A 15497-nucleotide genomic window follows, 5' to 3' on the forward strand; every position below is an offset into this window, starting at 1 on the left:
ATTAAGCCCCCGAACTATTTTAAATCTGCCCGTTTTACCCTGAAAACACCCGTTTACAGACGTCACGCAACCTTTTTTGTTTTAATCCAGCCATGAAAACAAGGTAAGTAATTACGTTTATTATTCAAAATGTCTGTCATTTTTAGCTTAAATTAGTTAATTGATGTCTAATATTAAAAAAAAAAAAAAAAACTACTTTAAATAATTATTCACTTGCATATTTTAAACTTTTAAACAAATTATGTCGCAATGAAAAAAATGGCGTCTGTAAAAAAGTCACAGATATCTACCTCATAACTATCGCTAAATTGTATTTTTTGTTACTGTTGCATTTTTCTCAATATGTTAGATGATAAATAATCGATCCAAACGAAGAAAAATTTGAAAAAAAAAACGTTTAAAAGGGTAAATATATGAAAAAGCAAATCTCGACCTTTCCTTGATGTCTGCGATTTCTGCATCGCAACCCTTGTTATATTACCATGTTTCACCCATAAAATCCCCCAAAAAATCCATCTGGCCATTCACAGCTGTGTCTTGACACTCAGTGATACATGCGACATGGAGTTTTTGGATCGAAACAAGATAAGTACGTGATAATATCTCGTTAAAGTCATGGCGTCTGTAATTCTGCTCTCGCGTGCTCTCACCTCCAGATAGGGTTTTGCTGTTTAAAAAACTTTTTTTAAAATTCCCTCCTGTCCAAAATTTTTCTTCCCCCAGAAAAGTGAGATTTTAAGTTTTCCATGATGTATCACACATGCATATCAGACAATTTTGTAATTTGGCCAAATTGGGGGTCTCAGAGTGGAACTTCAAGTCACCTGAGTGTTTTCCGCCATATGCATATATATACACAGTGGTTTCTTGAGGTGCGAGTGACTAAAAATTTTCAAGATATGAGCTGTTTGTTTGCATTGGCATGTAAGCTCAGACTTCAGATACGAGTGAAACTACTCAATTCACAATATCTAGGCATTGCTTTATTTGTTTAAATGCCGTTTAGAGCCTGTTTTGGGTTTTCATTGGCTGAAAACTCATTACCCGCAACCCTTTTGAGGACAGAGGTGGGAAGTAACGCGTTACATTTACTCTGTAACATTTACTTGAGTAACCTTTTGAGAAAAAATGTATTTCAAAGAGTAGTTTTTCTAAGCCATTGCCAACTTTTACTTGAATAGATTTTTAAAGAAGAAACGCTACTCTTACGCCGCTACTTTGAGATACACTAGTCGTTGCATTTTCTTCTTTATTCAACATATTTGATTTCACCTTTTTGCCAGCGATGCAAACAGTAGCTCTAACAGTTTCACCAATGAGATGTTGCAACAATGATCACATGACACCATTATACCAATCAGACTCAAGCTTGCCGTTCTATGATCATGTTGACCTGTTCTATCAAGTGGCGTCTTTAAAGTATTCGACATAGAGCACTGCCTTCAACATGACTGGAAAGCACAGATTTTAACCTCTCTCCCAGCTTTTATTTGTCGCCGATTGACCGCGGAAAACCGGATCCTTTTAATTTCACAATTTGAACTATGAATGAACTACAAGTATTCACCATTCAACTGGGAACTATTTTCTCCACCAGAGGGGACTCGTGCTTTTTGGATAAATGATGCCTAATTTCTGGAATTTTTCCGTTCAATTTTTTTGTATTTCTTTGACTTGATGTCATTATCTAATGGGTTACTGTACAGTATAATCATAACAGTTCATAGATAACATAGATAAAAAATACAATTGTTATAGAAAAAAATCAAACATACGTAAGCGGTTACTCACAATGTTACTCATTACCTGAGTACTGTATTCTTTTCACCAAATACTTGTTTACTTGTACTTGAGTACAATTTTTGGATGACTACTTTTACTTGAGTAATATTTTCAAGTGACGTTACCCTTACTTGAGTTAAATGTTTGGCTCCTCTACCCACCGCTGCATAACAGTTATCCTAATACATTGGCTATATATCGGCTGATATCGGCTGATCTTGTAAAAAGCCCATATGTCAGCCCGATATATCTGCAGGCCAATATATCAGTCAACTTTTATAAGAAAGATCATCACCCAAACAGCAAACATAAAGGTAATCCTATTGTATTGGCTATATATCGGCTGATTTCGGCACGCAAGTGTATCAGTCAACTTTTATAAGAAAGATCATCACCCAAACACCGCACATAATGGTTATATAGATAAAAAGGTTGTTTATTTAAAAAAAAAAAAAAAAAATCAAAAATCAAACATCGTAAGCAGCTACTCACATTGTTACAAATGCTTATGCAAATACTTATTTGCTTGTACTTGAGTACATTTTTGGATGACTACTTTCACTTTTACTTGAGTAACATTATTTTGAAGTAACGCTATTCTTACTTGAGTAAATATTTTGGCTACTCGACCCACTTCTGTGTGATACGCACCCAATATAAAATATATAGCATTTAAATCAAGTAGTAGTAGAACATATTTGACATTATGAGTAGTTGGACTTGGAGTGATTGGAATTTGCAAGCGCCAAGACAACGGGCAGATAAGGGCATAACAGTTACAGTATGCCTGCTGACTACAGAAGCCCAACGTGTGCGTCATGCAGCTGACTGAGCGGGATTGATGCTGACGGATCGAGCCAAGTAGGTGATGGCCAAGACATTTACAACCACACGTCTGGACCACCAAATCCCACCATCAGCTCTTCTGGTAACCAACAATGGACAGTCCAGAGCATTGAAAGGACATCCTCTCCTCCCACAAGGAACATCTGATAACGGAGGAACCCGCGACTGAGAAATGAACACTCAGCACTCACGTCACACTGAGGATGGCACAAAAATACCTCAACTCTCGTAGTCCTGACAACAGTACCACCCGAATACTACTGTCCAATCCACAACAGACAATAATCCTCAACAACGCCCAAACACAGCCTTCTTCCGGACCACAGCCCGCCTCACTAGAGCCTTCAAAACACTGAATTCTTTAGCTAGCGCGGTCTTTTCTCAGGAACATTTTTGTGTACTTGTTGCTTGTCGACCCTAGAGCTATCTTTCCTCCTCGCCTGGGTCTATTTGCTGTTTTGACTTGGTGTATGATTGCTGTCGACTTGGGATAAATTGTCAACTTGTGTTTCGAAGCCTTTTTCGTGCTTTTAAAATGGAGTCAATACAAGGGGGTTAAAGAGCATACGACAGGAGAAAAAAAGTCTTAAATAGCATTATTATGTGAATTTGAGTCATATTTTGAGACGATTCGACTATATACAACAATTTAGCAAAGCGCAGATGACGAGAAATTAGTTTTTTAATCTGCCGGTTAGCCACGCCTACCATTATAGGGCTCTAGCGTCCCCAACAGGTGGATGACGTCAGCGGGTTACTGGGCTCATCGGTTTTACTATTCAGCCCATTGAGGGGTAATTATGCAGAACGAGGAAAACGCGACGAAGAGAGCCGCAAAATGTCATTGTTTCAGTCTCTCTACTCCAATATTTTTACAGGATATTTTTTTAATCCAAGTATTTCCCCCAATTGCTAAATAAATGGCATGGTCATGACAAATAACAGTCTTGTGCTAAATGGAATATTAAATAATAAAAATGCACTTATTCAGGATGACATGGCAAAATTACTCCATAATGGTCAAAACTGTCGACATCGCCTTTACTGTCGCACCTCCCGAACGATATTTTATGACACCTAAATCAGACATATGTCATTTCTCTTCCCCGGCTTCGGAGAATGTAAACAAACCAAGAGGCGTTACAGCTAGCCGACATGCTAACCCAAACCGAGTGATGTTTCAAAGTCTTCGAAGCGGAAAATCACACATAACTAGCCCGGATTATTTGACATGACGACTGGGTTGTCGATTGTGTTTGCGGATTGGCAAACCGCCCGGCGGAGAGCAATTTACAGTTCGTTCCCTGGAGGAAGGCGGCTGCAGTTGTTGTGCAGCTAATGTGCACGAGGAGAGCTTTTTACATGCCAATCAATAATCAAACGTAAGTAGTCCTTTATTTAAAGAAAGTTTGTAGTGTTTACTTTGTAATCGCTGTATTAATATTTGACATAATACAAAACAAGATGTTTACTCACTTCCTCGTAAGTCCAATGGTCCCACAGTAGTAGGGCTTGACCAATATCCACGGTGAATTGGAACCTTTTGAAACTCCAAAAAGGCGCACATGCTTCCCTCATAAAGCAAGATTTTTCTGCAGCCGTTTGGCTGGCGTGATGCGAAAAATAAATGTATGAATCCGCAAAATCAGCTGAATCCCTAGTCCTCATACACAACAGTACGGCTGTTTAGTGAAGAGGACACCTTCACCCGTACACGTCACAGCGCCCTCCTCCTCAATGCAAGACTGAAGCCGGAAGTCACTCCTTTTCATGGCGCGGGATTCAAAAAACTATATAAATATAGCGATCGCTTCCACACACATCCATGCGGTCCACATCATTCAGGAGCATAAAATACCGCGTGTATTATGAAATAAACATGCTTTTTCGTGTCACATGCACTTTAAAACTAAGGTAAACGCATGGAGTTTGGCCTTTGGGCCGGCGGGCCGGGCTGTCGGAGTTCCGCCGGCCCAGGTCATTGGAATTGCGCTAGCTAGCGCGGTTCCAATGGTTTGGCTGGTGTGATTCAGGCAATCTGGCTAAAAGGTCGAATTCCAACAATTTTAAGAAAAATTCTACATGTGTAAAACACATTAAGACACTTATAAATACTCTGTTCCTTTCCCACGTTGATAACTGTTAAAACAAAACATCCATTCATTCGGTCTTAAGTAGAGCAGAACAAACAGTCCATCAAGTTGTACTCGTACAGATAATTGCCTGGCAAAGTCAGAAAGTGTGCTGATGTGATTATGACACACCTTTTTGTATATTAATCATTTGTTTGACGTGCTTTTGGTTCATCTGAGGTAGGCTGTGACCTAGTTTTCCTGCTGTAATTTCTGAAAAGAAAGATCTTCAGGAAGCTACAACTTGCGACTGCATCCAGTCCAGACCGGCGGTGAGGCTGGAAGACAAAATAAAAGCTATTTTGATGCCGCAAACTCAACTCGTGACACTTAGACGTCCCGAGACAGACCCTTCGCCGGTGAGGCCGCAGCAAGGCTGCACATGCCAGCTGTGCGAAGTGACGGCGTCCAGCGTAAGGTGCCGCGAGATCTCAGCCACAGTCATGGAGCCTTTCACGTCCTGTTTGTTGGCCAGCACCAGAACGGAGGCACTCTGCAAGTCCTGCATTAGGAAGCTTTCTTTAAAATTCGTATGCAGTCCCTGACAATCCATTTTGTAGAAACAATCACTAATAACCTGACTTTTAATAATTCAATTGGTTTCAAAAATGGCTCATATGAAAGCTAAGATCCTCCCAAATGATGTTGAATGTACAACATATTTGTTTCACTGAGAAAATAGTTATCATATAATGAAGACACAAAGGTCAAATTTTGGCAAGACAAAAGTTTTGTCGCCTACAGAAAGTAGTGTGAAAACTGAACAAAAAATGTACTTCAAATACAAAAATATGTTACATAACAATAGCGAACTAGCCCTGCAAGGAGGACTCAATGGGCCCTCGGGAGTCCTGTGTTGATTTCTCCAATTTCTTTTCGGGGATTTTTTGGGGGGTCACTAGGTTTTTTTTCCCTTCAAGGAGGAGTCGGTCTCGTAAAAAAGGCCATTTCCTGTTCCCAGCAGGGGACGCCAGGCCTAATGGGTGATATTTCAGTGAAGTCGAGTTCAGGCTGGGATACATCACGTACATGCCAAATATGAAAAAGATTGAACGTTGTATGGGGGAGTTATTAGTCATTTTCTGAATTTGGTGTTTTGTCAAAAAAATGTCCGACTTTGGAACCCCATCGACTTTGGCACGATGAAAAATATATCGTATCTTTTTTTTCTCCTACAGATGAAGTAGCAGAGTGTGAAGAAACAGCCTTAATGAGTTAAAGCAGTTCTTCACTACTGTCATCAGATGAACCTATTTATCCCTAATATATTTCATTGAAAAGTACATAGTATTTTTTTTCTCCCACAGAAGTAGTAGCAGAGTGTGAACCCTAAACCCTAACCCTAAACCCTAACCCTAATCCCCAAAAAAGCCCGAATTTGGTACTCCGCCCAGGCCAGGCCCAAGAATGAAAACTCACCATTATGATAACTTAACATCTCATATGTCTCATGAAGAGTCTCACCAATTTTGAGGAAGGTCCAACCAACTGCCTCGGCGCAATGGTCTCAAACGTGCGCCCTGGTTTTCGACAAAAATGGCATGTTTTTCAATATTCAATCCAAAATACCCGATTTCCTGTTGGGTTTGGAAAATGGGTGCAAGAGACTTTTTGAAGCATTTTGGCCCAAGGTATTGACTCCCCAAATTTCATCGCTCTACGATGAAAAAACCTAAATAGAGAGGGCTTTTTAAAAAATTCCAGGGGGCGCCACAGAGCCATTTTTTGACATTTTTTTCACAACGTTGCCAAATTATCGAATTTTTCGTGAATCCGCATGTTTGTGCAAATTTTGGTGAGTTTTTGAGCATGTTAAGACCTCTAAATAGGCCGTTTTCATTTGCCATGAAGAAATAATAATAATCCTTTGCAGAACAATAGGGCCTTCCCACCATCTTGGTGCTCGAGCCCTAATTAAGTAGTAGTGCTGTGAGATCCAAATGTAATATTTTGTATGACTTCCATGGGCTTGAAGGACTGCATCCATGCGGTTCGGCAAGGATTCATACAAGTCATCAGTACATCAAAGAAAGCAGTCTTGCATGCCTCCCAGAGTTCATCAACATTGTTGAGTTTCGTCTTCCATGCTTCCTCTTTCATCCTACCCCAGACATGCTCAATGATGTTCATGTCTGGCGACTGGGCTGGCCAGTCCTGGAGGATCTTGATGTTTTTCCACTGCAGCAGAGCGCCGCTAGACCTGGTCACCTGAAGTCCCTGTGTCAAAAAGAACAGTCTGTCGAATTCTGTTTAGAAATGGCCTCCATGGTCGAATCAGTGCCCAGAAACTAGCATTAAACAAAAAACAATTTAAAAAACCGTGTGGCATTTGCCAAGGCCCACAGCCTGTCAAAAGGATGGATGCTGGAAAAGTGGCAAAAGGTGGATTTTTCATATGAATCTTCCATTGAATTACACCACAGTCGCCTCAAATATTGCAGGAGACCTACTGGAGCCCGCATAAATCCGAGATTCATTCAGAAAACAGTGAAGTTTGGTGGTGGCAAAATCATGTTCTGGGGTTACATCCAGTATTGGGGTGTGCGAGAGATCTGCAGGGTGGAAGGCAACAGAAATAGTCTGAAATATCAATAAATCATAGCTGCCTCTTAAGTTCCTAACCATAAAAAGGGACAAATTCTGCTGCAGGATGGAGCTCCATCGTATACTTCAATCTGTAGATCAAAGTTCCTCAAGGCAAAGAAGATCAAGATCCTCCAGGGCTGGCTAGCCCAGTCACCAGACATGAACAGGATGAAAGAGGAAGCATGGAAGACGAAACCCCAGAATGTTGATGAACTCTGGGAGGCATGCAAGACTGCTTTCTTTGATGTTCCTGACGACTTCATCAATAAATTGTATGAATCCTTGCCGAACCGCATGGATCCAGTCCTCAAGCCCATGGAAGTCATACAAAATATTACATTTGGATCTCACAGCACCACTACTTAATCGCTTATGTTATGTAACATAGTTTTGTATTTGAAGTACATTTTTTGTTCAATTTTCACACTACTTTCTGTAGGCAACAAAATTCGACCTTTACGTCTTCGTTAAATGATCAATCTTTTTTCAATGAAACAAATATATTTTGGTACATTCAACATCATTTGGGAGGGTCTTAGCTTTCATATGAAACCATTTCTGAAAACAATTGAATAATTAAAAGTCAGGTTATTAGCAATCGTTTCTACAAAATGGATAAGCGACAAGACTTTTGTCAGGGACTGTATGTAAAACTGTGATCCGCCCCTGGATGAATAGTGTTTACATGTACCTCATGAGCGAGCATTCGATGCAGCTCGTCTTTGGTGAGCGTCAGTCGCTCCGGGTCTGTGCTGTCCACCACCAAGATGACAATCTGAAAAGCGCCTTGTCGTCAAAAACTTCTAATAAATTCAAAACTCCTTTGCACACATCCACTGATTGTTATTATCAGAGCTGGCTATCGGGAGCAATGAAATGCTGATAAATGCTTACGTAACTGTCCGGGAGAGGACATGTTATCAATGTACCTCAGCGTTGGAGTAGTAGGAGTACCAGGTGCTTCGAAGGCTAGTCTGGCCGCCGATGTCCCACACTAAAAAGTGTGTATTTCTTACAGTAATCTGCTCCACGTTGCTGCCTACCGTCGGCGTCGTGATGACCGCTTCCTTTGTCAGACTAAAAGTCAATGATAAATAGCTTAACATCAAGATGTAGTAAAATTAGGAGATGTTAACTTACAACTGGTAGAGGATGGTTGTCTTGCCTGCGTTGTCCAGACCGACAATAATGACTTTGTGCTCTGAAAGAAAGATTTTGGAAGATTTGTTTCAACTTAGTTGAGAAACCTGATTTGACCCCATTTAAAAACATTTTTTGGGTGGGCAAGCACTGTAAGCCCTGCATAGAAATTCAAATAACTGATTCCTTACACAATTATATACTGTAAATGTATTAATAGTAAGAGCACCAAACATGGTTATAGGTTAATGTGATGCTGACTATAAACATATTATATCAATATGTAAATATTACAATTTGAAGGAATACGTACATTTATAATATTAATCAGTATATAGTATAAGCACACCCTAATATATTGGCAGGTAAATGGTTACAGAATATATACAGCTAATTTCAGAATGTTACTGACAAAAACACACATTTTTTTTTAAGGAAAATTGAAAACTGAATATTCTTACCCCTGTTTCCAAAGACTGTCATCATTTTGGTGAGGAGAAATCCCATTTCCAACAAGTGTGTATAAAGAAGAAAAGCACCGAAACGTCTCCTGCTGAACTCTAATGACTCTCAACTAAACTCTCAGCTGAAAACAGGAATCTTTTTATTTCACAATACGAGACCGGAAAGGAGACGCCCATGCGTTTTGAATTTCCCACGCTGGCTCGAGACACCTGAACTCAACGTCCTTAATGGCGACTGTCAGAGCCGTGGCGACTGTGTACGTTTTAAAACCCGTTTAAAGTTTTATATTGTTTCATAACGTATCTTTTCATGCATTTCTTTGGTCGTTTTGTGCGCAGGAAATATCAATAACAACATTGAACGTTTCGTAAAATCACTAAAGCGTTGGTGGCTCCGACGGACGAGAAGGGCGGCAAATTCTCCTGTTTGGAGTCTTTAAATCGACGTTTCAGGGTACAGAATACAAACTAAAACGGCGAACTGTTTAATATATTTTATAAACTGGGCTCGTTGTAGATAAACGTCTTAATATACATATGGTTAGGAAGAAGTTGCTTTATAATATCAGTGGATTGTATTTTAAATTACATGAGAAAGTAAATCCTATTTTACTGCTTACTCTCAGCAACATTTATGGCGTATTTCACTTTTACTGGCATTGTCTTGTTGTACCTGAAGGCAACATTGGTGGTTCCCGAGCTGAGGGAGATTGACGTGATATTTTACGCATACGTCATGTCCAAATAAGGACATGTGGGATTTCCTTTGTTTTATTTCCGTTTATCAAGTGAAACCTGGCGTGTGGTTATGGTTATTTTTCAAAGTTTTTGAATTTCTCCTCCACAAGGCTATTTTTGTTCGTGTTTAGGTACAAGACATCTGTGTGAAGTTTGTTTGTGTGTTTGCAGCAAGGGCGTAGGTTTGCATAGGTACGGTAGGGACATAAGACTACCCACTTTTCAGGTTGCTCAAATTGTCCCCACCAACTTTTACGCAACCTTATTTGCATTTTATAATGACTTCAATTATACAGGTAGTTTAGCTTGTCTTCCCATCAGTTGTATTACCAGGATGCCAGGTGTGGGTGAGCATTAGTCTTACCTGAATTGGGGGGGGGGGCAAAAAAAAAACAAAAACAAGAAGCTACAATGCTCAAGTAGGTCGAAATCCAGGGTAGGGCTACTGCACCTTAAAACATGTTTTGTTTTCTCCTTGAGATAACTGTTGTTGTGATTTGGTCTAAACAAATAAAAGCTGATTCGATTTTATTTGACTTGTACACACTTGAACACATCCATAACTGAACAGTATGGACATGCAGGTGACAATGTTTTTTTTAGGTAACCTATTGTGGTTCCTCAGTTTTATTGTTATTATTATAATAGTTATCCTTTGTTCCGCAGCCCCTTTGAGCTCAATTTGACCCCCTTAGAATGTTTCAAAATGCACCAAACCCGGCAGGCAGGTCAAGACAGGTGCAATCTTTGATACCGTGTAAAGACAAATTCCAAATACACTATTTAGCGCCCCCTAGCAGTCATTCTTTGTCCTGCCAACGCTTTGAGCCCTACCTTAACCCCCTTAGAATGCTTAAAAACTCAAACTCAACAGCCAGGTGAGCACTGGTGAAAACTTTGATAAAATGTAAAAAAAAAAAAAAAAAAAAAAAAAAAAAAAAAAACTAAATATGCGTAAATGTGTGTAGCGCCCCATTTTTTTTTTTTTTAAGGTGAAAGAGGAGGTAACAACGCAAAGGTTAAAACTTAGAACACATCAGTACTATATGAATGGGATACCATACGCGGTGCCTAGACAGCCGTTAGTACTACTTCCAGTTTTCTTTGAGTGGGCAGAGTGTGTCCGACGTCCGTGGGTGCTCCATGGGTGGGCACTGACCCCCCTGGTAACGCCCCTGTTGTAAGGATAGAATTAACCCTACAGTTAAGTGAATTACAGTACTTTCAATATGTTCAGACTTAAGGCCGAGTTATACTTCCGCGTCAGACCTACGCCGTCAAGGAAGAATCGAGTTACGACCCTACGCCGTAGCCTGACGCGCGCCTCTCGATTTTTCTAACCTTCGCGTCGCGTAGACGCGTATGACGTAGCGAAAACGGACTGTGATTGGTCCGCTCAGACTGTTGTTTCCGGTTTACCGCGAAAACACCGCCATTGTGGAATAGAATCAAACATTTTCTACACGCAAAAATGCACCAAGCCGACGGGAGTATCATCGAAGAGCAAGTCTCGTCAAGACATTATTATTGTGATTGCCAAATGGCAAGGTCGGCGATCGGAAAAAAAAAATGGAAGAACCACCGAGACGTGGGTGTTCGGAATCGAGTGGCCACACGAAGCGGTGACCCAGTCGGCCAAAAACTGCCAACTTTTTATCACTTTATGTCGTATTTTTGGTTGGTGCACTTCATCATTTACTGTGTACATATGTTTCAAGTATATGAAGAATAAAGCACAGATTTGGTGTCAAAAGAGTTGTTTTGATCTTTAATATTCAATAACAGACACTTCACACACACAATACATCATCACTGATTGAGAGTGCCTCGGTGCTTTTTATGAGCAAGCCTCCCAACACAGTTTGGGAAGTTCCCTAGACGCCAGAAATCTGCTATGGCTTCCCAGTGGCTGGTTGTAGGACACGGCAAACAAATCAGGCTGGAGGGCTTTGCACCTTGAAAGCAGTGCTCGACGCCAGTTTGAAGCTAGCCGCCACAGCTAGCTCTCTCCACCCGAGTCTTTAAAACTCTCTGTGCGGCATCAAAAGTCGGCCAGACCGCCTCGAAACCGTCTTCTGCGTCGCCTGCCCGTCAACATTTATATGTTCAATATTTATTCAGTGTTGATGAGCAGAATATTTACTTTCAAGAGTTCCATCTTGCATTGTTTATTTTTTCTCCGACTAGCGGAAGTAAACAAGCATGCCCCAAAACCGTACAAACATAACGCCACATCCCTCTAGTGGCTTGGCGGTGAATTACAGAACAACGCGTTCCCTCACCGCAGAACTATCGAATGTCGAATGACGCCGTAGTCGCTACGCCGTCACCGCAACGCGGGAGTATAACTCAGGCTTTACAGTGCCTTGCAAAAGTATCCGGCCCCCTTGAACCTTGCAACCTTTCGCCACATTTCAGGCTTCAAACATAAAGATATAAAATTTTTAATTTTTTGTCAAGAATCAACAACAAGTGGGACACAATCGTGAAGTGGAACAAAATTTATTGGATAATTTAAAACTTTTTTAACAAAAAACTGAAAAGTGGGGCGTGCAATATTATTCGGCCCCCTTGCGTTTATACTTTGTAGCGCCACTTTTTGCTCCAATTACAGCTGCAAGTCGCTTGGGGTATGTTTCTATCAGTTTTGCACATCGAGAGACTGACATTCTTGCCCATTCTTCCTTGCAAAACAGCTCGAGCTCAGTGAGGTTGGATGGAGAGTGTTTGTGAACAGCAGTCTTCAGCTCTTTCCACAGATTCTTGATTGGATTCAGGTCTGGACTTTGACTTGGCCATTCTAACACCTGGATACGTTTCTTTTTGAACCATTCCATTGTAGATTTGGCTTTATGTTTTGGATCATTGTCCTGTTGGAAGATAAATCTCCGTCCCAGTCTCAGGTCTTGTGCAGATACCAACAGGTTTTCTTCCAGAATGTTCCTGTATTTGGCTGCATCCATTTTCCCGTCAATTTTAACCATCTTCCCTGTCCCTGCTGAAGAAAAGCAGGCCCAAACCATGATGCTGCCACCACCATGTTTGACAGTGGGGATGGTGTGTTCAGGGTGATGAGCTGTGTTGCTTTTACGCCAAACATATCGTTTTGCATTGTGGCCAAAAAGTTCAATTTTGGTTTCATCTGACCAGAGCACCTTCTTCCACATGTTTGGTGTGTCTCCCAGGTGGCTTGTGGCAATTTTTAAACGAGACTTTTTATGGATATCTTTGAGAAATGGCTTTCTTCTTGCCACTCTTCCATAAAGGCTGCATCTCTGATCAGTTTTCTCCTTGTTTGAGAAAAAAGTTTGGAAGGACGGCCGGGTCTTGGTAGATTTGCAGTGGTCTGATGCTCCTTCCATTTCAATATGATGGCTTGCACAGTGCTCCTTGAGATGTTTAAAGCTTGGGAAATCTTTTTGTATCCAAATCCGGCTTTAAATTTCTCCACAACAGTATCTCGGACCTGCCTGGTGTGTTCCTTGGTTTTCATAATGCTCTCTGCACTTTAAACAGAACCCTGAGACTATCACAGAGCAGGTGCATTTATACGGAGACTTGATTACACACAGGTGGATTCTATTTATCGTCATCGGTCATTTAGGACAACATTGGATCAATCAGAGATCCTCACTGAACTTCTGGAGTGAGTTTGCTGCACTGAAAGTAGAGGGGCCGAATAATATTGCACGCCCCACTTTTCAGTTTTTTATTTGTTAAAAAAGTTTAAATTATCCAATAAATGTTGTTCCACTTCACAATTGTGTCCCACTTGTTGTTGATTCTTGACAAAAAAATTAAATTTCATATCTTTATGTTTGAAGCCTGAAATGTGGCGAAAGGTTGCAAGATTCAAGGGGGCCGAATACTTTTGCAAGGCACTGTACATTGACCCCTTTTCCCTTGCTGAATGTGCTAGTCCATTTTTCCCCCTCAAACGCAAGTTTGATTGGCTGATGACTTTCACAGCCGGTGTTCCGTCAAAATTTTCACCCCGATAATATTTTGCTCTCAAAGCTTTTGTGATGGTGGATAAGCACCGTTTTACATTCAGTTGGACTCTCAATGTTATCCAAAGGTGCTAAATAAACAAGTTACATCATAAACATACACGTGCAACATGAATATAGCATAAATAAATGCTTAAAGACACGGCGAAGACATTAACAGTTAGAGAGCGGTGTGCAGTTGAGTTGTGGGCAGCCACATGGCAGGATGTGTCTGAGGAGAACTTTTCTAAATATCCGTCCATGATCAAACGTAAGTAAATATGCCTTTCTTTATCGAAAGTTTGCAGTGTTTACTTTGGAACTGCTGCATTCATTCACGGCCATTTTTAACATTACGCGCATGCGCAGAACCGTTTTTTTCATTCCTGGATAGTTAAGGAATGATGAACAAGTTTGTATTTCTTGTGCATGCTAATAAAATTCTTGATTAAATTTGCTTATAAAATCCAGACACTTATTCTGGAAGTTTTCAAAATGTTTCTTTAGTAGTTTTTGAAAATATAGGTTAGAATCGAACGGTGTATCACCTGAAACAATACATATGCACTGCAAAAACCCACCTCCTTAAAACTGAGGGGAAAAAAAAAAAAAAAAAAATGAATTCCCTTGTTTTCAGTGTAAATCTACTAAAAATAAGTGAATCTATCCTTTAGTGCTTCAAGTGAATTTTACTCAGATTTCTTGAAATAAGAAAAATAGCTAGCTGGAAATAAACTTACTCATTTGCATGAGTTTTGCATGAATCATTTAGCCTCACAATTAATTAGGTTCATATTGGTGAGAAATATAGCCCTGACCCCCATTCATCAAATATGTTTGGTCTTATTAATGTTCCGTCCCCAACAAAAAGTGTACATGCAGGTTATACTGTTATATTGTCCCTACCAATATTGAGACCAAACCTACGCCCTTGGTTTGCAGGTCAATAAATCGCGCATTTGTTTGTGTGTTTGTAGGTTGTCAAACCGCGTATTTCTGTTTTCATTTTGCGTTACTTACCGGTAGTTGGTTGGTAGGTTATCGGTTATCCCTCACCCTGTGGGCAACGTCTAGAGAGCGGTCACTAGTTGACAACTTGAGGGCTTGGGAGCGGACAGTAAATATAAGAACTATGAACTAGAAATTTTGAGATTTACTAGGAAAGGAACAAATATAACCATGTGGAGCAGCAATTTTATAAAGTTCTTTTTTGGTGGAGAGAGGCGGTCTAATATATATACAGTGATCCCTCGTTATTTCACACTTCAAACTTCGCGCCCTCAGTCTGTGGATTTTTTTTTCAATTAAAAATAAATGAGGAAATAAATAAATACAGATGAGCCGTCCCGAGCCGATCACATAGCCGCACTCTGCTCTTTGTTGGTCAAGCAGTGCACTGGAGTTTCTTATTAAAGTTAACGATGATTGACAGACGTTAAGGTTTGATCTTGGCACAGACGCTTGGAAGCCGAAGCTAAAAAGCGCCGCATACGTCAATCATCTTTTAACTTGTTAAACAGTTGCTGTGGCAACTCATTGTAAGTTGGTAGCTTGAGCGAATTTCAGTGCACTCATTCAATTAAGCATTTAATAAAGACAAGCATTTTTCTACTTTATTCTTGTTTAAAAATAATTTGGTGGGACAGTAACATGTTTAAAACATAATTATTAGATTTGAGTGCTTCAAAACCATTTATTAAAATATTTATATGCATAAAAGTTTTTTGTTTTTTTTAAATTATTCCTTGTCTTCTACATATCTCTTTCCAATGCTAAATCTGAATAAATACATTGAACATACACACAGACAAAAAAATCTA

At 40.1% G+C, this 15497-nt stretch overlaps 1 protein-coding gene across 1 annotated transcript; it reads right to left on the reverse strand.

Moving 5' to 3' along the window:
* Nucleotides 1-325: 325 nt before the first annotated feature.
* LOC130932191 (ADP-ribosylation factor-like protein 5C) lies at nt 326-9066 on the reverse strand. Its single transcript, XM_057861665.1, has 6 exons — nt 8948-9066; nt 8487-8547; nt 8276-8423; nt 8038-8121; nt 5111-5262; nt 326-5038 (listed from the first exon to the last, which is right to left on the reverse strand). Exons 1-6 carry the CDS (start codon nt 8991-8993, stop codon nt 4990-4992), a joined length of 540 nt encoding a protein of 179 aa, XP_057717648.1. The 5' UTR covers nt 8994-9066; the 3' UTR covers nt 326-4989.
* Between the last annotated feature and the right edge of the window lie 6431 nt (nt 9067-15497).

This window comes from Corythoichthys intestinalis, chromosome 16, assembly GCF_030265065.1.
Source record: "Corythoichthys intestinalis isolate RoL2023-P3 chromosome 16, ASM3026506v1, whole genome shotgun sequence".
In the NCBI taxonomy this organism is placed as follows: Eukaryota; Metazoa; Chordata; class Actinopteri; order Syngnathiformes; family Syngnathidae; genus Corythoichthys; species Corythoichthys intestinalis.

What these genes read in the sequence shown, in the direction of transcription:
- LOC130932191 (XM_057861665.1), bottom strand. Translation starts at nt 8,993, where the DNA reads ATGGGATTTCTCCTCACCAAAATGATGACAGTCTTTGGAAACAGGG. An exon ending in CCTACTACTCCAACGCTGAG is followed by an intron (nt 8,122 to 8,275) that starts GTACATTGATAA and finishes GGCGCTTTTCAG; the next exon opens with ATTGTCATCTTGGTGGTGGA. An exon ending in ATCGAATGCTCGCTCATGAG is followed by an intron (nt 5,263 to 8,037) that starts GTACATGTAAAC and finishes TTCCTAATGCAG; the next exon opens with GACTTGCAGAGTGCCTCCGT.